Genomic DNA, 26,157 nt, shown 5'->3' with positions numbered 1-26,157 from the left:
TTTCTTAATTCACATAAAAAGGCAAAATAATAATACATTTAAAAATTTAAGTAAGGATAAAACATTAAATCATTGTTGATTCCTGTGTAAAGTTGGGGGAATAACACCCAGAAAGACTATTACAAGTTTTTAATTTTGGGTGGAGGTTATAATACGGTAGATTTTCTGAATGTAAATATTTTAATTAATTAGAATACTTCAGTTAATAGTAAATAATGTTCTATGATGGTAAACATCGGATGTTTTTTGGGCAATTAAAGGATATTCTTTATCTTCATTCCTCTTTTTTCTATCACTCAGGTTAGAACTTGGATTCTTACAGTCGGCTACACAACAGCATTTGGAGCCATGTTTGCAAAAACATGGAGAGTTCACGCCATATTCAAAAATGTGAAAATGAAGAAAAAGGTGGGGAACTAAATACTAACAATTCAATCAGTAATAATGACATTCCAGCAGATCTCCTGTGGTGCTGCTCACTATAGGTCAGAAAATATGCTGTTTTATAAAGCGAAGAGCATTATGTAGCACACAATATGTTATTATGCAGCTTTGTGAACCTTAGTATGTCCCTTTAGGGCTGCAAGATGTAATAGCTCCTATTTCTCATCTATATCACCCGAAAACACAACATCAGGTTCCACATGTATAGAATCATAGAAAGGTTACAGCACGGAAGGAGGCCATTTGGCCCATCGAGTCCATGCCAGCTCTATGCAAGAGCAATCCAGCTGGTCCCACTCCTCTGCCCTATCCCTGTAGCCCTGCAAATTTTTTCCTTTCAAGTACTTATCCAGTTCCCTTTTGAATTCCATGATTGAATCTGCCTCCACCACTCCCTCAGGCAGTGTATTCCAGATCCTAACCACTCGCTGTGTAAAAAAGTTTTTCCTCATGTCACCTTTGGTTCTTTTGCTGATCACCTTAAATCTATGTCCTCTGGTTCTTGACCCTTCTACCAATGGAAACAGTTTTTCTCTATCTATTCTGCCTAGACCCTTCATGATTTTAAATACCTCGATCAAATCTCCTCCCAATCTTCTCTGTTCCAAGGAGAACAACCCCAGCTTCTCCAGTCTATCCACGTAACTAAAGTCCCTCATCCCTGGAATCATTCTAGTAAATCCCTTCTGCACCCTCTTTAAGGCCTTCACATCTTTCCTAAAGTGCGGTACCGAGAGCTGGACACAATACTCGAGTTGTGGCCGAACCAGTGTTTTATAAAGGTTCATCATGACTTCCTTGCTTTTGTACTCTATGCCTCTATTTATAAAGCCCAGGATCCTGTATACTTTTTTAATTGCTTTCTCAACCTGCCCTGCCACTTTCAATGATTTGTGTACACATACCCCCAGATCTCTCTGTTCCTGTACCCTTTGAGTTGTGCCCTCTAGTTTATATTGCCTCTCCTCATTCTTCCTCCCGAAATGTATCACTTAGCAATTTTCTGTGTTAAATTTCATCTGCCACGTGTCTGCCCTTGCCACCAGCCTATGAATATCCTCTTGAAGTCTATCACTATCCTCCTCATTGTTCACTACTTCCAAGTTTTGTGTCATCTGCAAATTTGGAAATTGTGCCCTGTACACCCAAGTCCAGGTCTTTAATATATATCAAGAAAAGCAGTGGTCCTAGTACTGACCCCTGGGGAACACCACTGTACACCTCCCTCTAGTCTGAAAAACAACCGTTCACCACTACTCTCTGCTTCTTGTTACTTAGTCAATTCTGTATCCATGCTGCTACTGCCCCTTTTATTCCCTGGTCTTCAATCTTGATGACAAGCCTATTATGCAGCACTTTATCAAACGCCTTTTGAAAGTCCATATACAACACATCAACTGCATTGCCTTCATCTACCCTCTCTGTTATCTCATCAAAAGACTCCATCAAGTTAGTCAAGTATGCTGACGACACCCAGCTCTACCTCACCACCACCTTCCTTGACTCCTCCACTGCCTCTGATTTGTTACACTGCTTGTCTGATGAGCAGAAATTCCCTCCAACTACATATTGGGAAGACCGAAGCCATTGCCTTGGGTCACCGCCATAAACTCTGTTCCCTAGCCACCAACTCCATCCCTCTCGCTGCCCACTGTCTGAGGCATCCTATTTAACCCTGAGATGAGCTTCCGACCCCCATATCTGCTCCATCACCAAGACCGCCTACTTCCACCTCCGTAACATCACCCGACCCCACCCTGCCTCAGCACATCTGCTGTTAAAACTCTCATCCAGGCCTTTGATACCTCTAGACTTGACTATTCCAATGCTCTCCTGGCCAGCCTCCCACTTTGCACCCTCCATTAACTTGAGCTCATCAAAAACTCTGCTGCCCATATCCTAATTCGCACTAAGTCCCGTTCACCCATCACCCCTGTGCTCGCTGACCTACAATAACTACCGGTACAGGAATGCCTTGATTTTAAAATTCTCATTTTCTTTTTAAATGCCTCCATGGCCTCGCCCCTCCCTACTTCTGTAACCTCCTCCAACCCAAAAATCCTCCAAGATCACCATTGGTGGCCGTGCCTTCAGCTGGCTGGCCCTAACCTCTGGTATTCCCTCCCTAAACCTCTGCTTTTCTACCTCTCTCTCTTCCTTTAAGATACTCCTTAAAATCTACCTCTTTGACTAAGCTTTTAGTCACCTGTCCTAATATCTCCTTATGTGGCTCAGTGTCAAATTTTATAGAATCATAGAGTGGTTACAGCACAGAAGGAGGCCATTCAGCCCATCGAGCCCATGCCAGCTCTTTGTAAGAGCAATCCAGTTAGTCCCATTCCCCCACTCTTTCCCCGTAGCCCTGCAAATTTTTTCCCTTCAAGTATTTATCCAATTCCTTTTCAAATCTGCTTCCACCACCCTTTCAGGCAGCGCATTCCAGATCATAACTATTCACTGCATAAAAAAGTGTTTCCTTTGGTTCTTTTGTCGATCACCTTAAATCTGTGTCCTCTGGTTCTCGACCCTTCCGCCAATGGGAACAGTTTCTCTTTATTTACTTTATCTAAATCCTTCATGATTTTGAACACCTCTGTCAAATCTCCTCTTAACCTTCTCGGCTCTAAGGAGAACAACCCCAGCTTCTCCAATATCTCCACGTAACGGAAGCCCCTCATCCCTGGAACCCATTTTAGTAATTGGGAAACCCAGCAGTTAAAGGGGGATTGTTTGATAATCGCTGCTGTGAAACGCTTTGGGATGCTTTACTGCGTTAAATGCGTTGTATAAATGCAAGTTGTAGTTGCTATGCACACCTATTAAGTCAACTTGAAGTCAGACTGGCATTTTTTTTTAATATAGATTGTTTGACTGTCCTGAAGTCAAGTGGAAGATATTTTCTGTTGCTGGGCAAGTTTCCCTGCACATGAGAAATTAATAGCATCCTTTCTGTTTTGTATACTTTTTTAAAAAGTGCAACAGACCTGTCTCAAAAATGTACATATATATATATATATATATATAAAATCAATAATATATTAAAATTCTTGAGATGTTGGGAGGAATTTTAACCCTCCCAAGACGGGCGGGGGTTAAATCGCTAAATATGTGAAACCTGACCCCAACCCGCCAGGAACGCACTTGCTTCCGGTTTAACCACGGGGGGTTTAGCGGCGTTCTAGCAATTGGCACTGGAGAGGCGGGTCTGTGATTATAATATGTTAATGAGGCTCTGTTCCTCAGATTTTGGCAGCCATTTAAATTTAACGCTGGCTGGCAGGATTTACCAGAGCTATGGAAACCCGGCAGCTAAAGGGGGATGCCGGATACAGCAGGTAAGTGATTTTTAAGCACTGCTTGTGGGCCAGATGGAGCAGGAGTGTTTCCCCTTCCCCTCAAGCAAATCTTTTGCTGTGATCTCCCGCCCTCCCTCCTCAATGATGCGCTCCGAGCCCCCCTTTTCCGTGCCCCAATCTTTTCCGATTGCCGGGCTCTGTCCCCAGCGGTCCCCGCTGTGGCCTTCTACTGCTGGCTTTCCCGGCCAGCAGCCTGTCGGCTGCCGGGTGGGAAACGGAGTAAAAATAATGCTAATGAGATCCTGCCGTTTCATTTGGCAGGACCTCCACGTTCCTGGAATTTCCTGGTTTTCCGGCCGCACACATGCTCTCCCGTTCACTCCCCACCTCCACGTAAATATCAGGGCTTTGATGTTTGCCATGCCTATTTCCTGTGGTCACAATTTGGAATGGATAGAATACTCTCCACTTGCCTGGATGAGTGCAGCTCCAACAACACTCAAGAAGATCAACACCATCCAAGACAAAGCAGCCCGCTTGATTGGCACCCCATTAACCACCCTAAACATTCACTCCCTGCACCACTGGCGCACAGTGGCTGCAGTGTGTACCATCTACAAGATGCACTGCAGCAACTCGCCAAGGCTTCTTCGACAGCACCTCCCAACCCCGCGACCTCTACCACCTAGAAGGACAAGAACAGTAGGCACATGGGAACAAAGCCACCTGCACGTTCCCCTCCAAGTCACACACCATCCCGACTTGGAAATATATCGCTGTTCCTTCATCGTTGCTGGGTCAAAATCCTGGAACTCCCTACCTAACAGCACTGTGGGAGAACCTTCACCACAGGGACTGCAGCGGTTAAAGAAGGCGGCTCACCACCACCTTCTCAAGGGTAAATAGAGATGGGCAATAAATGCTGGCCTTGCCAGCGGCGCCCACATCCCATGAACGAATAATAAAAAAAATTTAGACATGCTTGTGGGATATTTGGTACTTGTCACACTTGGCAAGACCTAAGAAGTAACATCAATAAGAGTAATGACTCTTCTGTTGTTTTTAATAGGTAATACTGTAATGCCTGCCATTATGTCCTTCCACCAGTGGTGGCACTGTGGCACAAGTTGCCCAGGTCTGCTCATTATTTTGCTTTTTTAACTGGTTTTTCCTGTTTTCCAAGTCAGGTAAGTTAATTTTACAGTGCTAATTTAATATTAAGTTAAATATGTGTTCCAGTCCTCTTTTCCCACCCCCTTTTCTTCTGTACCCTGCTCCAGGTTCCACCCTGTCAGCCAGCCTAGCCCAGTTCCTATTTCTCCCCCACTGGTTTTTCAAATAATGTTGAGCCCTGTTCTTTCTGCCTTGCCAGCCCTTTCAAAAAATTGTGCTTCCATCCCCACCGCAGGGCCTTCCAGTGCTGCCAACTCCGCCTCCCCACTTGCCTGACACTTTACACCAGGCCCAAAGTGCGCGCTACTCTCAGCCACCCTTGCACTGCTCCTGGACCCTACTACCACTTCTGCCCAGGTTCCTGGTTCTGCAGGAATTATTTCCTGCTAAGTTTTATTTTTAATGGCCTCTCTACTTTTAAATTATAAATAAATCTTGCATGGAAATCATTAAAAGTTTAAATGTTCGCTCCACATTTAATTTTAAATTTATATTATTTCTGACTTCTCCAGTTAAATAGGGCTGTGATGTTGGGGGGAAAGGATATGAGGTGGAGAATGGTGACTGAGGAGGAGAAGAGGGTGTGGGATGGGATAAAGCAGGAGAACGTCCAGTTATCATCTCTGACCTTCAGCAGCACCATAGTTAACAATGTTGGGGGTCACCATTGAGCAAAAGTTAAACTACACCAGCTATCTGAACACTGTCTATAAAAGCTGGGTGGAGGCTCAATACTCTGTGATGCATGGCTCATCTCCTGACCCCTGAAAGCCTCTCCACCATCTACGTGGCTCAAGTCAGGAGTGTGATGAAACACTCGTCACTTGCCTGGGTGGATGCAGCTGCAACACTGCTTAAAACACTCAGCACCATCTAGGACAGGGCAGTTCACTTGATCTGTACCACTGTCACTGAGCTCATTATCCAGCAGCTCCATCACCGGCACACTGTGGCTGCAGTCTATATGATCTACAGGGTGCACTGCAGCAATTCACCAAGTTTAGTTGAACAGCACCTCTCTCCCCTGTGACCTCTATCACTGAGAAGGACAAGAGCAGCAAGGTTGTAGGAAGACCATCAGCTCCAAGTTCCTCTCCAAGTCACATACCATGCTGACTTTGACATATATCGCTGTTCTTTTATTGTCGCTGGGTCGGTACTTGCCTCTGAAAGATCTCAGGCAAAGTATGGTAGAGAAGTACAAATTGAGCACCTCATGATTGATTGCACTCCCTTTTGTGGGCCTATTTATTTCTAACAGGTCTCTACCTTCGCCTAGAAACACTTAATGCCTGTTATTTACAGGGACTCATTGCAACTAGCATTGCTAATGCTGCTAATGATGGCAAATTGTCATCACCGCCTTTTGGTTATGTCTGTCTCTCTTTAGGCAGGCTCTTCCTGGTGTTTGGAAAAGGTGATGCCTGAAGATATGGTAGTGTAGTGTTTGTGATATTGGACTAGCAACACAGAGTCTGGAAGTTCAAAACCCACCATGGCAAATTGTGAAACTGAATCCAATTAATCTGGTAATTTGTGGGCTGGCACATAGTTGCCAGATAGTTGTAATAACCCAACTAGTTTACTAATGTCCTTCAGGGAACAGAACATGCCACCCCTACCCAGTCAGGCCTATACATAATTTCAGTCCCACATTATGAAGTTGACCCAGGCTAACTAGGGATGAGCATAAACACTGCCTTGCCATTTCACCTACTTCCCAAGAACAAAACAAAAATCACTACGGGGCATAACTTGGTGGGCAGGGATGGAAAATGGGGCAAGTTATGTGAGAAAATTGGCATAATTTAAGAGGAAAATCTGCAGACACATCACATACAAAATATTGAGGAAAGAAAAGCAATTTCACACAAATTTTCATGAAGGCCATATGATGGCCTTTTAATCTCACATTTCTCTGGAGTGAAATGTACTTGCTTGGCACATCTAATCTGTAATCAATAAATAAAACTGAGCTAAATCTTTTCACACCTGGGCAAATCGTGAATTACTCCATCATTAACACTAACATGAATATATTAGCATGTCATTTTTTCTGATTATAGAGTTAATACTTTAACCTTTTCATACCTATTCAACACCATTTATACAAAAACATTTCTCTCTTCTTCCCCCCTCATTATTTCTTCCACTGAAAATGCTGGAAATACACAGCAGGTCAGTCAGCATTGTGGACAAGACAGGTTGATGTTTTAGGTAGAAACCTTCTATGGAACTGAAAACTGAAAGAGCAACGTATTAACAGAATCAGAAAAAGGGGGAGAAGGAGGTAACAGATATTCTAATCAGAGGGGAATTTAATTGGTTCAATGACCTGCATCCTGAGAAAGCAGATTTCAATTCTGAAGAAAGTTTCTGCTCGAAATATCTTTTGTCTCAACAGACTGGTGAAATGGGCGGACACATGGCAGATGAAATTTAATGCAGAGAAGTGTGAAGTGATGCATTTTGGAAGAAAAAATGAAGAGAAGCAATATAAATTAAATAGTATAATTTTAAAGAGGGTGCAGGAACAGAGAGACCTGGGAGTGTATGACGACAAATCTTTGACGGTGGCTGGACAAGTTGATAAGGATGTCAAGAAAACATACGGGATCCTGGGCTTTATAAATAGAGGCATAGAGTACAAAAGCAAGGAAGTTATGCTAAACCTTTATAAAACACTGGTTAGGTCTCAGCTGGAGTATTGTGTCTAATTCTGGACACCACACACAGGAAGGATGTCAAGGCCTTAGAGAGGGTGCAGAGGAGATTTACCAGAATGGTACCAGGCATGAGGGACTTCAGTGATGTGGAGAGACTGGAGAAACTGAGATTGTTCTCCTTAGAGCAGAGAAGATTTAAAGGGATTTAATAGATGTGTTCAAAGTTATGAGGAGTTTTGATAGAGTTGATAACGAGAAACTGTTTCCACTGACAGGAGGGTCCGTAACCAGAGGACACAGATTTAAGATAATTGGCAAAAAATCCAGGAGGAAATTAGGAGAATTTTTTTTACGCAGCAAGTTGTTACGATCTGGAAGGCACTACCTCAAAGGGTGATGGAAGCAGATTCAATAATAATTTTCAAAAGGGAATTGGATATATCCTTGAACAGGAGAATTTGCAGGGCTATGGGGAAAGAGCAGGGGAGTCTGACTAATTGGACACGATGGACCAAATGGCCTCCTTCTGTGCTGTATGATTCTTCGAGATGCTGACTTATTTGCTTTGTATTTTCAGCATTTACTGTTTATGTTTCAGATTTCCAGCATTTGGAGTTTTTTTTACTTTTTATCTTTAATTATTTTTCTATTTCTCTTTGCTGACAGTTTTATTTTCAGATGTGCTTCTGCACTATTTTTAATTGGGGAGGCTTGGAAGGACTCACTATTAAATTCTGCATGTCTGTGTGGCTGTCTAGATAATGGTTTCAAATAACTCAGATTATTAGGTAAAAATTGCCTTGAAAGCTTGTGTAGAAAATGATAAATAAATAGTAATATAGATTTTGGTGGTGCTCAATCATTCTCTAAAATTACTGAACCAAAGAGTATGTTTGTAAAGTCTCTCTACATGTAAAGATACCTGCCATTGCAGTGGGAGCAGCAGCAGCATAATTGAGGCATCAATATGAACATGTCCAACAATCTTGCTGGTCTTGGATTTCCTTGCCTCATTTACATTTGTAACACCATAAATGTGATGCAAAACCCCCAGTATAGACCCATCAAATCAAAAGCAGCTCTGACCATGTCAATCTCCAAAATGCACAGAGGTGGAAGCCTGACTTTTGAGTAACAACACAACGCCCCATATCTAATATCATGATGCCATAACAATTGTTAAAAGTCCATTGCTGGGGCCAGTCGATAAAGTTGGAGCATACTGGGCAGTCAGCCTCTGCATTAACACTACTGTATAACCTGTCTGGCACCACAGAGACAATGTTATCCTGCCTGCAGTCACGTGAGGGACATATACATACTGTGGAACATAAAAAATAAAATAGAGGCGTCAAATGACAGTAATGGGCACTTTTGGAAAGATTGATGTTCTTCTATTCTCTCCAGTCTGGGAGGGTGGAAGATTTCCTCTATTTTCTGTTCATAGCAAAATCTTAAACACATTTCTAATATTTATGTTTATTATTTTACCACTAATAGCAAACAGAGGAAATCTTTCCATCTTCCCTGTTAACAAGAGAAAACGTATTTCATAGGTTTGTAGTAGTACTTCTGATATGATAACAAATCAAACCACAAAAAAGAAACTATATGAAAAGGACATAGAATTACAAACAATGTACAGCACAGAAACAGGCCATTCGACCCAACTGGTCTATGCCGATGTTTATGCTCCACATGGGCCTCCTCCCTCCCTACTTCATCTAACCCTATCAGCATATCCTTCTATTCCTTTCTCCCTCATGTGTTTTTCTAGCTTCCCCTTAAATGCATCTATGCTAGTTGCCTCAAATACTCCTTGTGGTAGCGAGTTCCACATTCTTACCATTCTCTGGGTAAAGAAGTTTCTCCTGAATTCCCTTTTGGATTTATTGGTGACTATCTTATATTTATGACCCCTAGTTCTGGTCTCCCCCGCAGGTGGAAACATCTTCTCTACGTACACCCTATCAAACCCTTTCATTATCTTAAAGAACTCTATCACGTCACCCCTCAGTCTTCTCCTTTCTAGAGAGAAGAGGCCCAGTCAGCTCACTCTTTCCTGATAAATGTAACCGCTCAGTTCTGGTATCATCCCAATAAATCTTTTTTGCACCTTCTCCAGTGCCAAATTGAAAGTCAAGTTTTTTGTTTTATCTTAATCAACTATAATTCAGTTAAAAACAGAGATAAACATTTTTTCAATGACTTGAATTTCAAGCCAGTGAAGTTTTGTTATGACTTGCATGATCCATCTCGGACTCCTCCCGATATCCCCACTATCACAGAAGCCAGTCTTCAGCCAATTCGATTCACTCCACGTGATATCAAGAAACGGCTGAAGCTATGGGCCCCGACAACATCCCGGCTGTAGTGCTGAAGACTTGTGCTCCAGAACTAGCTGCGCCTCTAGCCAAACTGTTCCAGTACAGCTACAACGCTGGCATCTACCCGACAATGTGGAAAATTGCCCAGGTATGTCCTGTCCACAAAAAGCAGGACAAATCCAATCCGGCCAATTACCACCCCATCAGTCTAATCAAATCATCAGCAAAGTGATGGACGGTGTAGTTGACAGTGCTATCAAGAGGCACTTACTCACCAATAACCAGTTCACCGATGCTCAGTTTGGGTTCCGCCAGGACCACTCGGCGCCAGATCTCATTACAGCCTTGGTCCAAACATGGACAAAAGAGCTGAATTCCAGAGGTGAGGTGAGAGTGACTGCCCTTGACATCAAGGCAGCATTTGACCGAGTGTGGCACCAAGGAGCCCTAGTAAAATTGAAGTCAATGGGAATCAGGGGGAAAACTCCCCAGTGGCTAGAGTCATTCCTAGCACAAAGGAAGATGGTAGTGGTTGTTGGAGGCCAATCATCTCAGCCCAGAACATTGCTGCAGGAGTTCCCCAGGGCAGTGTCCTAGGCCCAACCATCTTCAGCTGCTTCATCAATGAATTTCCCTCCATCAGAAAGTCAGAAATGGGGATGTTCGCTGATGATTGCACAGTGTTCAGTTCCATTTGCAACCCCTCAGATAATGAAGCAGTCCGTGTCCACATGCAGCAAGACCCAGACAACATCCAGGCTTGGGCAGATAAGTGGCAAGTAACATTCGCGCCAGACAAGTGCCAGGCAATGACAATCTTCAACAAGGGAGAGTCTAACCACCTCCCCTTGACATTCAACGGCATTACCATCGCCAAATCCCCCACCATCAACATCCTGGGGGTCACCATTGACCAGAAGCTTAACTGGACCAGCCACATAAATACTGTGGCTACAAGAGCAGGTCAAAGGCTGGGTATTCTGCTGCGAGTGACTAACTTCCTGACTCCCCAAAGCCTTTCCACCATCTACAAGGCACAAGTCAGGAGTGTGATGGAATACTCTCCACTTGCCTGGATGAGTGCAGCGCCAACAACACTCAAGAAACTCGACACCTTCCAGGACAAAGCAGCCTGCTTGATTGGCAGCCCATCCACCACCCTAAACATTCACTCCCTTCACCACCACTGTGGCTGCAGTGTGTACCATCCACAGGATGCACTGCAGCAACTCACCTAGGCTTCTTCGACGGCACCTCCCAAACCCGCGACCTCTACCATCTAGAAGGACAAGGGCAGCAGACACATGGGAACAGCACCACCGGCGCGTTCCCCTCCAAGTCATATACCACCCCGACTTGGAAATATATCGCCGTTCCTTCATCGTCGCTCGGTCAAAATCTTGGAACTCCCTTTCTAACAGCACTGTGGGAGAACCTTCACCACAAGAAGGCGGCTCACCACCACCTTCTGAAGGGCAATTAGGGATGGGCAATAAATGCTGGCCTTGCCAGTGATGCCCACATCCCATGAACGAATTTTTAAAAAAAGAGATCTGAGTCACCACCACCATATGTTGCAATACCATTATTTTAAGACTTTTGAGATACTTCCTAATAACCCATCAGCTTCACTAACCACACTTGGAAAACTTACTTGGAAAATTCTACTGAGCAAAATAATGGAAAGTACACTCTGTTATTGAAAATAAAATTAGATGTGATGGAGAGCTAATGTTACTGGAGAGATGAGTATTAATGGGCCAGATGACCTGTTCTCAGCCCTGATTAGTTCTGTTGATTGTCTAGTTTAATCATAACATCAGTAAAAGGGCTCAGCATATGTGCATTAATTGTACTTTCAGCCTAGAACTGTGAATGTGATTTCCTCGTGACCAGTAGGGATGATGCTAAAAATTCTAGATTTTTGTTCTGTTTGGAGAAGTAGCATTTAAATACTCTCTGATTTTAAGAAAACATTCACACTGAACATGTACAGTGCCATTTTGCACTTTGATTCCATTCTACATAAACAGAACAATCCGATATTTGAAGCCGTATTGGCTGTTAATACACCAGAAGTCATTGTGACTCCATGACTCACTGTGGATTTCCTTGACAGCAGCTGGTTGTATGTGTCCAATCTGTCCTGTCTCCATGGTGGTCTCATCACTTTTTCAGATCCATCTGGTCACTCTGAGGACCAAATGAGCTATATATCTCATTCAACCAATTTCCCTGGGGATCAGGGGATTATGTGCCTAATCTATCTACTTTGTATGGTGGTCTGTAAGTTATATCTCAGAGACATTATTAGTTTGGAGAGGCTCTCCTTTCCTTGCACTTGTGCTTATTTTCGGAAGGATTTCCAGAACTAGGCAGGGAAGGATTGAAAGTTCATAATAATCCTAATCCTTACCTCGAATGATAAGAGATAGTTACATTATCAGGATCTTGCGGGGAGTCCTGCATTGAATTTGATTAGTGTTTTAATTTAAACAAAAATCCAAAAAGTAAAAATATTCAATATGCCAATGTGGTAATAAACATTTATATACACAAAGAGAATCACTCATTTAGAGACAACCAATACCAATGCGGCCAGATTTTCAATCTGTGTGCTTGTCAGCCTATTTCCCCCCAGTCATTTTAATGGGCAGGAAAATTGAAGGCTGGCGAGTTCAGAAGTGGAAAATCCTGGCCTATATTTTTTAGTACAGCTCAGTTTCTTAGTAAGTAACTACATCAAAGGTTTTAAATGAAGAATGTACTTTTAAGACTGTCCAAAAGCATCTTACTTGTGTGATGAGCTTTCTGTTTCCACCTTTGATTTATTTTTACTGAGGAACTCAGTTTCAGTGCTTTGACTGCTGTGTCTATGGTAACTGCTCAGATTGTTCTGAGCCTAAGATGTAATTATAATTGCACTGCTTCCTCAACCCTTTCCCTGGATGCTACAATGGCTTGATTTTATATTCCATCATCCCCAGTTGTAATTTGCTTCCTGGTTTTAGTGTTGCAATAAGAACCTTAAAAGGGTAGGAATGTAAAAAGATCATTCAGCTCATCTTCTAATTTAGGGCCATATAAAAGATTTACTCAGATAATTATAGTCTTATAGCCTCGGCATTAAACCTATGTACAGATATAACACATCAAAAGTTTTGCATCTGCATGTACTTTCTGTTGTGTAACACTTACTTCCTGCAATAACAATAACTTATATTTATAGAGCACCTTTAATGTAGAAAAATGTCCCAAGGCACAATGCCACACTTTTCCCATTGCACTTTGTTAACTAGCTCAAAGCATAACAGCAGCAAGTAGGGACTGGAAATGAGGAATATACAATTCAAAATTAAGGAAAGTGGCTAGAAAAGGAATGGACTTTATAAAGTCCATCAATTTTAAATCACTAGTTAAGAGAAACTACTGCAAAGAAGGGGAACCAATTTGATCAGTTAAGACACTTCTTGAAAAAATTTTCATTTACCATTTTTTTCCTGCAACTGAACTTTCTAAAATGTCCAAATTAAGGAATTAAACAAAATAAAAACATAAAAAATATATATATTTCACTGTAACTTACTGACTTTATTGCCTTTATATTTTTAAAAGCCTTCAAAGTACTTCAAGATTCAGCCTGTCTCAAAAGCTATGGGGGTGAATTTCTGCAAAGGTTCTCCCATTCATCTACCAAAACTTTGATGGAAGAGCCATGGAGATCCCAGAGAATTGATATAAATGCTGTTCATGCCATTTTTTTTTAGGGTTTCTGCGGCTCTTCTGCCAAAGTTACGATGGACAAGCGGGAGACCCCCATGGAAATTCACCTCCTTAGACTTTGAGTGGATATTTTCCTCATAACAGTTCCAGGGAGGAACCAATCACATCTGTGTATTCTGAGCATGTGTGGTTTCCAGAATTTGCCAACATGCATCAGTAGGTTTCTCTGAGTTGAAGTAAAAGGGTGTCGCCTCTCATTCTATGAACAGATGGGCTAACTTCAAAATAAACTGGAGACTGAATTCTTGTTAGCTTCATTTCAACAACAATTTGCATTTACATAGCATCTGTAACATGAAGAAACATCCCAAGGCACTTCACAGATAAACAAGAGGAAACAGACAAAGCCAGGAAAGGAACAATTAGGTGTCCAAAAGTTAGGTCGAAGAGATGGGTTTTGAGAAGGGTTTTAATGATGGAGAGTGAAGTAGAGAGTTTTAAGGAGGGAGTTTCAGAGAGTGGGGCCGAGGTGGCTGAAGGGAGGAGGAAGGGTGATGCACAGTGTGCTGGACTCAGAGGATTAAGTTTTAGGCAAGTTTCACATTTAAAATATTAAAAGCTGCAATTTTTCTGTCATAAATTGCTCAATTTTTGCCACACAGACAGCTACTCAACATTTATGATTAACAGCACTTGTAAATTCTTTTGATAGCATTTAGGATGATAAACAAAAATTGTGTATCAAAAATATGTTTGTTTTTCTCATTGGAAAAGTAGAGAATTTTAGTTTGTTTTCCAATTGAATTAAAACATAGCATTGGAAGAAATTTCTATATTAGATTCCCCCTGATTGGCTCCTGTCCATGTTAATCAAGAAAAGTCCCTTCCCACTCCATTTTGACATTAAATTGAGTTAAAATATTTTCTCCTCCAAGAAAAACAGTGAATCATTTTTAGAGATTAAACATAATTTTTTGTACAAAAACTCAAACTGTTTCAACAATGACATTTTGAGCACTTTATGAAGATAATATTTGTTAATTAAAGTCTGTAGAAGTTGCCAAACACACTAACAATGCACTATGTGATTTAAGCCAGAAATTTTGTGGCAGGAACTGGCTGACAACATATTGCCAAGCCTTGGACCCCTTAATGCTCCTAGAACCCCCTCCCAGTACTGGATGTCCCTCTCCAGGATTTCCCACCCTGCAGCCTCTCTAATGCTCATGAACCCTAGCCTACCCTCCCAGACACTCCAGGACCATTTGTAATACTCCCAGATGCCAGCACCCCTGCGTCCAAGTGCTCCCTGATCCCATGACTGCCCCCAGGCCCCAGGACCCTCCCTCCCCACAGTTCCAAGTCCTCCCCCTTTACAAATCACAGATGTCTGGCAGTGCTCCCAGAACCCCTCTCCGCAGTGCTGTTAGACTTCAGAGCTGTGCTCCCAGATGACAGGAAACCTCTCAAAGTATTTCTAGACATTGAGACCCTATCCTAATACTGCCAGACTTCAAGCTCTCTTTCCATTGCTCCCATCTCCCAGAGCTGCCCCCGTGTCTCTCTTAATTAGGTTGCATAAAACACCTGTTCTCACAAGACTTCTGACTCACCATGATCAATTGCACAGGATGACAGCTAGAAATGTAATAAAGCAATATTCTGCCACTTCCACTGATGGAAAATGTATTAATCAGTGGAGAGAGAACTGAAACAATCTCAATGAAATTCAGGGTAGTATTTTGAAACATATTGGAGATGAATTTGGATATAAATGGCAGAAATTACAGCTGAGGAGCCTAAGTGCATCCATAGAAAACAGAATGAACACTCAACAGAGGAGCTAAATCTTCCGATTGAGGAATCAAGTTATTTGTGGGCAAAAAGAGCCCATTTGCAGTCTAGAATGGTCAAATGATTGCAAAATCCAGGCTGTGAGCATCTGTGATTGCAAAGTACAGGCCAGTCAGTTTAACGTTGGTAGTGGGGAAACTCTGAGAAACGATAATCCAGGACAAAATTAACAGTCACTTGGACAAATGTGGATTAACTAAGGAAAGCCAGCACAGGTTTGTTAAAGACAAATCATGTTTAACTAACTTGATTGAGTTTTTGGATGAGGTAACAGAGAGAGTCGATGAGGGCAGTGCAGTTGATGTTGTGTATATGGACTTCCAAAAGGTGTTTGGTAAAGTGACACATAGTTAATTTGTCAGCAAAGTTGAAGCCCATGGAATACAGTCAGGAGGGAGTGGCCCTGGGAGTCCTCAACAATGACTGCGGATCACATGACATCTCATGGCATCAGGTCAAACATGGGCAAGGATGCTGATTACCACCTACCGTCCTCCCTCAGCTGATGAATCAGTCCTCCTCCATGTTGAGCACCACTTGGAGGAAGCACTGAGGGTAGCAAGGGCACAGAATGTACTCTGGGTGGGGGACTTCAATGTCCATCATCAAGAGTGGCTCGGTAGCACCACTACTGACCGAGCTGGCTGAGTCCTGAAGGACATAGCTGCCAGACTGGGCCTGCGGCAGTTGGTGAGAGAATCAACACGAGGGAAAAACCTACTTGACCTCATCCTCATCAATCTACCTGTTGCAGATGCATCTGTCCATGACAGTATTGGTAGGAATGACCACCGTACAGTCCTTGTGGAGACGAAGCCCCATCTTCACACTGAGGACACCATCCAACGTGTTGTGCGGCACTACCACCGTGCTAAATGGGATAGATTCAGAACAGATTTAGCAGCTCAAAACTGGGCATTCATGAGGCACTGTGGGCCATCAGCAGCAGCAGAATTGTAATCCAGCACAATCTGTAACCACTTGGCCCGGCATATTCCTCACTCTACCATTACCAACAAGCCAGGGGATCAACCCTGGTTCAATGAGGAGTTTAGAAGAGCATGCCAGGAGCAGCACCATACGTACCTAAAAATGAGGTGCCAGCCGGGTGAAGCTACAACACTACTACATGCGTGCTAAACAGCGGAAGCAACATGCTATAGACAGAGCTAAGCGATTCTACAACCAACGGATCAGATCAAAGCTCTGCAGTCCTGCCACATCCAGTTGTGAATGGTGGTGGACAATTAAGCAACTAACTGGAGGAGGAGGCTCCGTGAACATCCCCATCCTCAATGATGGCAGAGTCCAGCACGTGAGTGCAAAAGACAATGCTGAAGCGTTTACAACCACCTTCAGCCAGAAGTGCCGAGTGGATGATTCATCTCGGCCTCCTCCCGATTTCCCCCCATCACAGAAGCCAGTCTTCAGCCAATTCAATTCACTCCATGTGATATTAAGAAACAGCTGAGTGCACTGGATACAGCAAAGGTTATGGGCCCCAACAACATCCCGGCTGTAGTGCTGAAGGCTTGTGCTCCAGAACTAGCAGCGCCTCTAGCCAAGCTGATCCAGTACAGCTATAACACTGGCATCTACCCAACATTGTGGAAAATTGCCCAGGTATGTCCTGTCCACAAAAAGCAGAACAAATCCAATCCGGCCAATTACCGCCCCATCAGTCTACTCTCAATCATCAACAAAGTGATGGAAGTTGATGTCGACAATGCTATCAAGTGGCAATTACTCACCAATAACCTGCTCACCGATGCTCAGTTTGGGTTCCGCCAGGACCACTCGGCTCTAGACCTCATTACAGCCTTGGTTCAAACATTGACAAAGGAGCTGGATTCCAGAGGTGAGGTGAGAGTGACTGCCCTTGACATCAAGGCAGCATTTGACCGAGTGTGACACCAAGGAACCCTAGTAAAATTGAAGTCAATGAGAATCAGGGGGAAAATTCTCCAGTCGCTGGAGTTATACCTCGCACAAAGGAAGATGGTAGTGGTTGTTGGAGGCCAATCATCTCAGCCCCAGGACATTGCTGCAGGAGTTCCTCAAGGTAGTGTCCTAGGCCCAACCATCTTCAGCTGCTTCATCAATGACCTTCCCTCCATCATAAGGCCAGAAATGGGGATGTTCCCTGATGATTGCACAGTGTTCCGTTCCATTCGCAACCCCTCAAATAATGAAGCAGCACGTGCCCGCATGCAGCAAGACCTGGACAACATCCAGGCTTGGGCTGATAAGCGGCAAATAACATTCGTGCCAGACAAGTTCCAGGCAATGACCATCTCCAACAAGAGTGAGTCTCACCACTTCCCCTTGACATTCAACGGCATTATCATCGCTGAATCCCCCACCATAAACATCCTGGGGGTCACCATTGACCAGAAACTTAACTGGACTAGCCACGTAAATACTTTGGCTACAAGAGCAAGTCAGATGCTGGGTATTCTGCGGCGAGTGATTCACCTCCTGACTCCCCAAAGCCTTTCCACCTTCGACAAGGCACAAGTCAGGAGTGTGATGGAATACTCTCCACTTGCCTGGATGAGTGCAGCCCCAACAACACTCAAGAAGATCGACACCATCCAGGACAAAGCAGCCTGCTTGATTGGCATCCCATTAACCACCCTAAATATTCACTCCCTTCACCACCGGCGCACCGTGGCTGTAGTGTGTACCATCTACAGGATGTACTGCAGCAGCTCACCAAGGCTTCTTCGACGGCACTTCCCAAACCCACGACCTCTACGACCTAGAAGGACAAGGGCAGCAGGCACATGGGAACAACACCACCTGCACGTTCCCCTCCGAGTCACAACCATCCCGACTTGGAAATATATCGCCATTCCTTCATTGTCGCTGGGTCAAAATTCTGGAACTCCCTACCCAACAGCACTGTGGGAGAACCTTCACCACATGGACTGCAGCGGCTCACCATCACCTTCTCAAGGGCAATTAGGGATGGGCAATAAAAGCTGGCCTTGCCAGTGATACCCACATCCCATGAACGAATTTTAAAAATATAAAAGGGGCAGTGGCAGCATTGATATGGAATTGGCTAAAAAACAAGAAACAGAGAGTCGTGGTGAATGGTTGTTTTTCTGACTGGAAGGAGATGAACAGTGGTGTTCCCCAGGGGTCGGTACTAGGACATTGCTTTTCTTGATACATATTAATGACTTGGACTTGGGTGTACAGGGCACAATTTCCAAATTTGCAGATGACACAAAACTTGGAAGGGTAGTGAACAGTGAGGAGGACAGAGATAGACTTCAAGAGGACATAGGCTGGTGGAATGGGTGGACATGTGGCAGATGAAATTTAACGCAGAAAAGTGTGAAGTGATACATTTTGGTAGGAAGAGCGAGAAGAGGCAATATAAACTAAAGGGCACAGTTCTAAAATGGGCGCAGGAACAGAGAGATCTGGGGCTATATGTGCACAAATCGTTGAAGGTGGCAGGGCAGGTTGAGAAAGCGGTTAAGATAGCATACGGGATCCTGGGCTTTATAAATGGAGGCATAGAGTACAAAAGCAAGTAGGTTATGATGAACCTTTATAAAACACTGGTTTGGCCACAGCTGGAGTATTGTGTCCAGCTCTGGGCACCCCACTTTAGGAAGGATGTGAAGGCCTTAGAGAGGGTGCAGAAGAGAGTTACTAGAATGATTACAGGGTTGGGAGACTTCAGTTACTTGGATAGACTGGAGAAGCTGGGGTTGTTCTTCTTGGAACAGAGATGGTTGTGAGGAGATTTGATAGATGTATTCAAAATCATGACTGGTCTAGACAGAGTAGAGAGAAACTGTTCCCATTGGCAGAAGGATCAAGAACCAGAGGACATAGATTTAAGGTGTTTGGCAAAACAACCAAAGGCGACATGAGGAAAAACTTTTTTACACAGCGAGTGGTTATGATCTGGTGTGCATTGCCTGGAGGGGTGGTGGAAGCAGATTCAATCATGGCTTTCAAAAGTGAATTGGATAAGTACTTGAAGGGAAAAAAATTGCAGGGCTACAGGGATAGGGCGGAGGAGTGGGACTAGCTGGATTGCTCTTGCAGAGAGCCGGCACGGACTAGATGGGACGCATAGCCGCTTTCCCTGCTGTGACCATTCTATGAAATTCAGAGAAATAAAAAATGTTGCTAAAAATACTGGAATGACCTTAAAAGACCAATTGAAAGGAAGACTTTCATTTATATAGTGACTTATCCCATCTCAAAGCACTACACGTACATATAGTTATTTTTGAAGAGCAGGGACTGTTGTTAAGTAAGCAAATACAATATTTTATTCACCGCAAGATCCCACGAACAGCAATAAAATGAATGTGCTAATTCATGTGTTTTTAATTGAGGGAGGTATGTTGACTAGGGCACCAGAAGAACTCCCTTCTCTTTGGATAGTGCCACAAGATCTTTAAGGTCCACCTATATCACCGGAACCTTGATTTAATATCTTATCTGATATCTTGATTTAACATCTTATCTGATATCTTGATTTAACATCTCATCTTAAAGATCGACATCCTACAATGCAGCATTAACTCAGTACTGCACTGAAGCAACAGCCTAGATTATGCGCAGAAGTCCTGGAGTAGTGCTCAAACCTTTCTGACTTAAAGGCAAGAAAACTACCAACTGAGCCAAACTGACACTTAAGGGTAAATTCAAGTTCCCAGCAAAGAACTGCTTTCAAAGGGAATTGTTGCTACAGTATTGTAGCCGTGTCTCCCAACCACATGCCCTTAAAGTATGGCTCCCCACTGGGAGCATGCAATTGGTAAATTTGCCCTTTAGAAAAATGGGGCCACAATGTAGCACTTCAGTGAAAGAACAGCATATTTCAGAGGAGTAATTGATGTCACAATCTTGTGGTCCTCAGGACCTAATGATTATGTGGGCAATTGATTTGATCCACATTGGAAGCAAGAATCCATAATAAACAGTAAGAGCTTTCAAAATTAAAAAAACACTCAATCAACTTAATTGCTATACTCTTGTAATCTAATTATGTTACACAGTAATACAGCAAAGTATTTTGGGCAGAAGTCACTTCATCTAGCCTGCCCTTCCAATTGTTCCCTTTGTTTTCCATGAAATATCTCTGTCATTTACAGCAAGGCAATACTTAAGCAATGTATGATTCAGGAATTGTCCCCTTGAATTGGAAAATTACAATGTCACTCCGTTACTTAAGAAAGGTGGGAGAGATAAACCAGGGAATTATAGACATATTAGTCTAATGTCTTGTGGGGAAGTTAGTAGAATCTGTTATTAGGATAGAGTGACTGAGCATTTGGACAAATATGAATTGATCAGAGAAAGCCATCATGGATTTGTAAAGGGTAAGTCATGTCTAACTAACCTATTTGAATTTTTTGAGGCGGTCACTAATGTGGTAGATAAGGGAGTGTCTATTGGTGTTATTTATATAGACTTCTAGAAGTCATTCGATAAGGTTCCACACGGGAGATGGTTAGGAAAAATAGAAGCGCATGGAATTGGAGGTAACATTTTGATATGGGTATGGAATTGGTAAGGAGGCAGGAGAGAGAGAGAGAAAGGATAATGGGTATGTACTCCAATTGGCAGGATGTGACGAGTGGTGTCTCCCAGGGACCTGTACTGAGGTCCCAACTTTTCACTATATTTATAAATGACTTAGATGAAGGCATAGAAAGCCATACATCCAAGTTTGCTGACAACACTAAGTTAGGTGGCACAGTAAATAGTGCAGATAGGAGCAGAACGTTGCAAAGGGACATTGATAGATTAAGTGAGTGGGCAAAACTGTGGCAGATGGAGTTCAATGTGAGGAAGTGTAAGGTCAACCACTGTGGAACTAAGAAAGATAGATCAGAGTATTTTCTAAATGATGAGAATCTAGGAACTGATGAGGAGCAGAGAGATTTCAGGGTCCATGTACAGAAATCACTAAAAACTAGTGGACAGGTACAACAAATAATTTAAAAGGCTAATAGAGTTTCAGCCTTCATCTCAAGAGGGCAGGAATACAAAGGGGAGGAAGTTATGCTGCAGTGGTATAAAGCTCTGGTTAGGCCCCATCTGGAGCATTGCATTCAGTTCTGGGCACCACACCTCAGGAAGGATATATTAGCCTTGGAGGGGGTACAATGCAGATTCACCAGAATGATACTGGGGCTAAAAGGGTTAAATTATGACGAGAGGTTGCATTGACGAGGCTTCTTTTCCTTCAAGTGTAGAAGATCAAGGGATGATCTAATTGAGGTGTTTAAGATAATTAAAGGATTTGATAGGGTAGATGGAGAGAATCTATGGGGAAATCCAGAACAAGGTGGCATAACCTTAAAATTAGAGCCAGGCGGTTCAGGGGTGGCGTCAGGAAGCACTTTTTCACACAAAGGGTAATGGAAATCTGAAACTCTCCTCCCCAAAAAGTTGTTGAGGCTAGATCACTTAAAAATTTCAAAAGTGAGATTGACAGATTTTTGTTAGGCAAGGGTATTAAGGGTTATGGAACCAAGGCGGGTAGATGGAGTTGAGATACAGATCAGCCATGATCTAATTGAATGGCGGAAATAGCTTGAAGGGCAAAATGGTCTCATGGATTCCTATTCCCATGTATATGACAAAAATAATCTATAGATTATAATATGAGTAGGTTATTAAATGTACTGCATAGTATACACATTGGCCCTGAAAATCTGTGTACTTAGCAGCAGATTTGGGGCACGTTCAGGTTAGGTAAAGATCTTCAATGGTGAAAATAATATTGATAGATTAGGTGAATGGGCAAAACTGTGGCAAATGGAATTCAATGTAGACAAATGTGAGGTCATCCACTTTGGATCAAAAAAGGATAGAACAGGGTACTTTCTAAATGGTAAAAAGTTAAAAACAGTGGATGTCCAAAGGGACTTAGGGGTTCAGGTACATAGATCATTGAAGTGTCATGAACAGGTGCAAAAAATAATCAAGAAGGCTAATGGAATGCTGGCCTTTATATCTAGAGGACTGGAGTACAAGGGGGCAGAAGTTATGCTGCAGCTATACAAAACCCTGGTTAGACCGCACCTGGGGTACTGTGAGCAGTTCTGGGCACCGCACCTTCGGAAGGACATATTGGCCTTGGAGGGAGTGCAGCGTAGGTTTACTAGAATGATACCCGGACTTCAAGGGTTAAGTTACAAGGAGAGATTACACAAATTGGGGTTGTATTCTCTGGAGTTTAGAAGGTTAAGGGGTGATCTGATCGAAGTTTATAAGATATTAAGGGGAACAGATAGGGTGGATAGAGAGAAACTATTTCCGCTGGTTGGGGATTCTAGGAGTAGGGGGCACAGTCTAAAAATAAGAGCCAGACCTTTCAGGAGTGAGATTAGAAAACATTTCTACACACAAAGGGTGGTAGAAGTTTGGAACTCTCTTCCGCAAACGGCAATTGATACTAGCTCAATTGCTAAATTTAAATCGGAGATAGATAGCTTTTTGGCAACCAAAGGTATTAAGGGATATGGGCCAAAGGCAGGTATATGGAGTTAGATCACAGATCAGCCATGATCTTATCAAATGGCGGAGCAGGCACGAGGGGCTGAATGGCCTACTCCTGTTCCTATGTTCCTAAGGGTGGAACCCGGTGATACAGTAAACAAAGGCATACCAGTGGGATGGCATTACCTGCTGTAATTTTCAGTAGTCCCACCTACTGATGCAGGTGTACAGTACTTGTTAGCAGTGGATGCAGGCCTGCAAGAGTGTTCTAGGTTGGTTTCATGGCCTGGAACACTCAGAGATCTCGGGGTCGGCGGTGGATCAGCCACCCATTTACACCCCGCCCAATTTTCCTTTTCATTGAAGTAAATGGAAAAGAAAATTGGACAGTGTGTAACGGGTGGGGTGTGTAACGGGCGGTCGATTCGATTTCACCTGTTTTACGCTCTCGCCGAAGTTGAAAGTTCCGGAGTAAATGTAAGAGGTTTAGGAAAGTGGGATATGATAATTATGAGTTTGGAGAATCCTGCTATTGCATAAAACACTTGTTTTTCACTGCTGATGTTAGGCATTCATGGAAAATCTAATATACCAGACCCTCTCATCATGCAGTTGTTACCTGAGTGACATGGTTGAACACTGAGAACCGGTATCCCTGCTATATCATCTGTAGGAGTTTGAAAGGTTGGTGCAGTATCGAATGTTAATGCAGCAGTGATTTTGAGTGTGGCTGACATAACATCATTTCTGGGTGCTTTGCAGTCCAGGTTGCTTTTTTACTCTTGACACAGATCGTATTTCATTTGCTTGTCTGAACTTTACCTTCCAGTACACACATTTGTCTACTGCCATGATTTGGAATAGCAATTCTTTGAAGCAAAAATATGTTCAGCTGATGCTCTCCTTTCTCAGATATCCCAAAACAAAATGCCCTTCAGTACAATTCTGAATGGGACAAGGACAGAATGCATAAGATTTTACATCCCTCATTTGCTGTATTTGACATCCAATGCTTTCAATTACTGGTAGAATTGGTTATCTCTGCCATAAAATTAAACACAATGTATATCACAGGGAGAATTTAAATTGCATCCTATCTCTTTTCGCTGACTAGGAATTATGCTGGATAGAACAGCAGGCATTTACTGTGCTGCCCAAATAATATTTATATTAAATCAGATGTTAAACTACGGTGTTGAAAAGACTATACAAAGTACACAAAAAGAAATTAGTACCAGTATGTATTGATATCGGCCCTGAATTTCCCAGAAAGGTTCGGCATAATTATGGCATAAGATTGGTGTTGCACTGCTTTTTTCTGAGAAATCTGCACGTAACTTTTTAAAAATTCGTTCATGGGATGTGGGCGTCGCTGGTGAAGCCGGCATTATTGCCCAACCCTAATTGCCCTTGAGAAGGTGGTGGTGAGCCGCCTTCTTGAACCGTGTGGTGAAGGTTCTCCCACAGTGCTGTAGGAAGGGAGTTCCAGGATTTTGACCCAGCGACGATGAAGAAATGGCGATATATTTCCAAGTCGGGATGGTGTGTGACTTGGAGGGGAACATGCAGGTGGTGTTGCTCCCATGTGCCTGCTGCTCTTGTCCTTCTAGGTGGTAGAGGTCGCTGGTTTGGGAGGTGCTGTCGAACAAGCCTTTGCGAGTTGCTGCAGTGCATCCTGTGGATGGTACACACTGCAGCCACTGTGCGCTGGTGGTGAAGGGAGTGAATGTTTAGGGTGGTGGATGGGGTGCCAATCAAGCAGGCTGCTTTGTCCTTATGATGTCGAGCTTCTTGAGTGTTGTTGGAGTTGCACTCATCCAGGCAAGTGGAGAGTATTCCATCACATTCCTGACTTGCGCCTTGTAGATGGTGGAAAGGCTTTGGGGAGTCAGGAGGTGAGTCACTCGCCGCATAATACCCAGCCTCTGACCTGCTCTTGTAGCCAGAGTATTTATATGGCTGGTCCAGTTAAGTTTCTGGTCAATGGTGACCCCCAGGATGTTGATGGTGGGGGATTCAGCGATGATAATGCCGTTGAATGTCAAGGGGAGGTGGTTAGACTCTCTCTTGTTGGAGATGGTCATTGCCTGGCACTTGTCTGGTGCGAATGTTACTTGCCACTTATCAGCCCAAGCCTGGATGTTGTCCAGGTCTTGCTGCATGCGGTCTCGGAATGCTTCATTATCTGAGGGTTTGCGAATGGAACTGAACACTGTGCAATCATCAGCGAACATCCCCATTTCTGGCCTTATGATGGAGGGAAGGTCATTGATGAAGCAGCTGAAGATGGTTGTTGCTAGGACACTGCCTTGAGGAACTCCTGCAGCAGTGTCCTGGGGCTGAGATGTTGGCCTCCAACAACCACTACCATCTTCCTTTGTGCGAGGTATGACTCCAGCCACTGGAGAGTTTTCTCCCTGATTCCCATTGACTTCAATTTTACTAGGGCTCCTTGGTGCCACACTTGGTCAAATGCTGCCTTGATGTCAAGGGCAGTCACTCTCACCTCACCTCTGGAATTCAGCTCTTTTGTCCATGTTTGGACCAAGGCTGTAATGAGATCTGGAGCCGAGTGGTCCTGGCGGAACCCAAACTGATCATCGGTGAGCAGGTTATTGGTGAGTAAGTGCTGCTTGATAGCACTGTCGACGACACCTTCCATCACTTTGCTGATGATTAAGAGTAGACTGATGGGGTGGTAATTGGCCGGATTGGATTTGTCCTGCTTTTTGTGGACAGGACATACCTGGGCAATTTTCCACATTGTCGGGTAGATGCCAGTGTTGTAGCTGTACTAGAACAGCTTGGCTAGAGGCGCAGCTAGTTCTGGAGCACAAGTCTTCAACACTACAGCCGGGATGTTGTTGGGGCCCATAGCCTTTGCTGTATCCAGTGCACTCAGCCGTTTCTTGATATCACGTGGAGTGAATCAAATTTGCTGAGGACTGGCTGCTGTGATGGTGGGAATATCGGGAGGAGGCTGAGATGGATCATCCACTCGGCACTTCTGGCTGAATATGGTTGCAAACGCTTCAGCCTTGTCTTTTGCACTCATGTGCTGGACTCCACCATCATCCTCCTCCTCCCGTTCGTTGTTTAATTGTCCACCACCATTCATGACTGGATGTGGCAGGACTGCAGAGCTTTGATCTGATCCGTTGGTTGTCGAATCGCTTAGCTCTATCTATA

At 43.5% G+C, this 26,157-nt stretch overlaps 1 protein-coding gene across 1 annotated transcript in view; it reads left to right on the top strand.

The window, feature by feature from the left end:
- gabbr2 (gamma-aminobutyric acid (GABA) B receptor, 2) overlaps positions 1–26,157 on the top strand; it is a 971,826-nt gene that overhangs the window by 807,123 nt on the left and 138,546 nt on the right. Inside the window, 1 exon segment of the mRNA XM_068004534.1 lies at positions 301–408. Within this exon segment, the coding sequence (XP_067860635.1) occupies positions 301–408 (108 nt within the window).

This window comes from Heptranchias perlo, chromosome 2, assembly GCF_035084215.1.
Source record: "Heptranchias perlo isolate sHepPer1 chromosome 2, sHepPer1.hap1, whole genome shotgun sequence".
NCBI classification, from domain to species: Eukaryota; Metazoa; Chordata; class Chondrichthyes; order Hexanchiformes; family Hexanchidae; genus Heptranchias; species Heptranchias perlo.
This window is presented reverse-complemented; position numbering and strand designations above follow the sequence as displayed.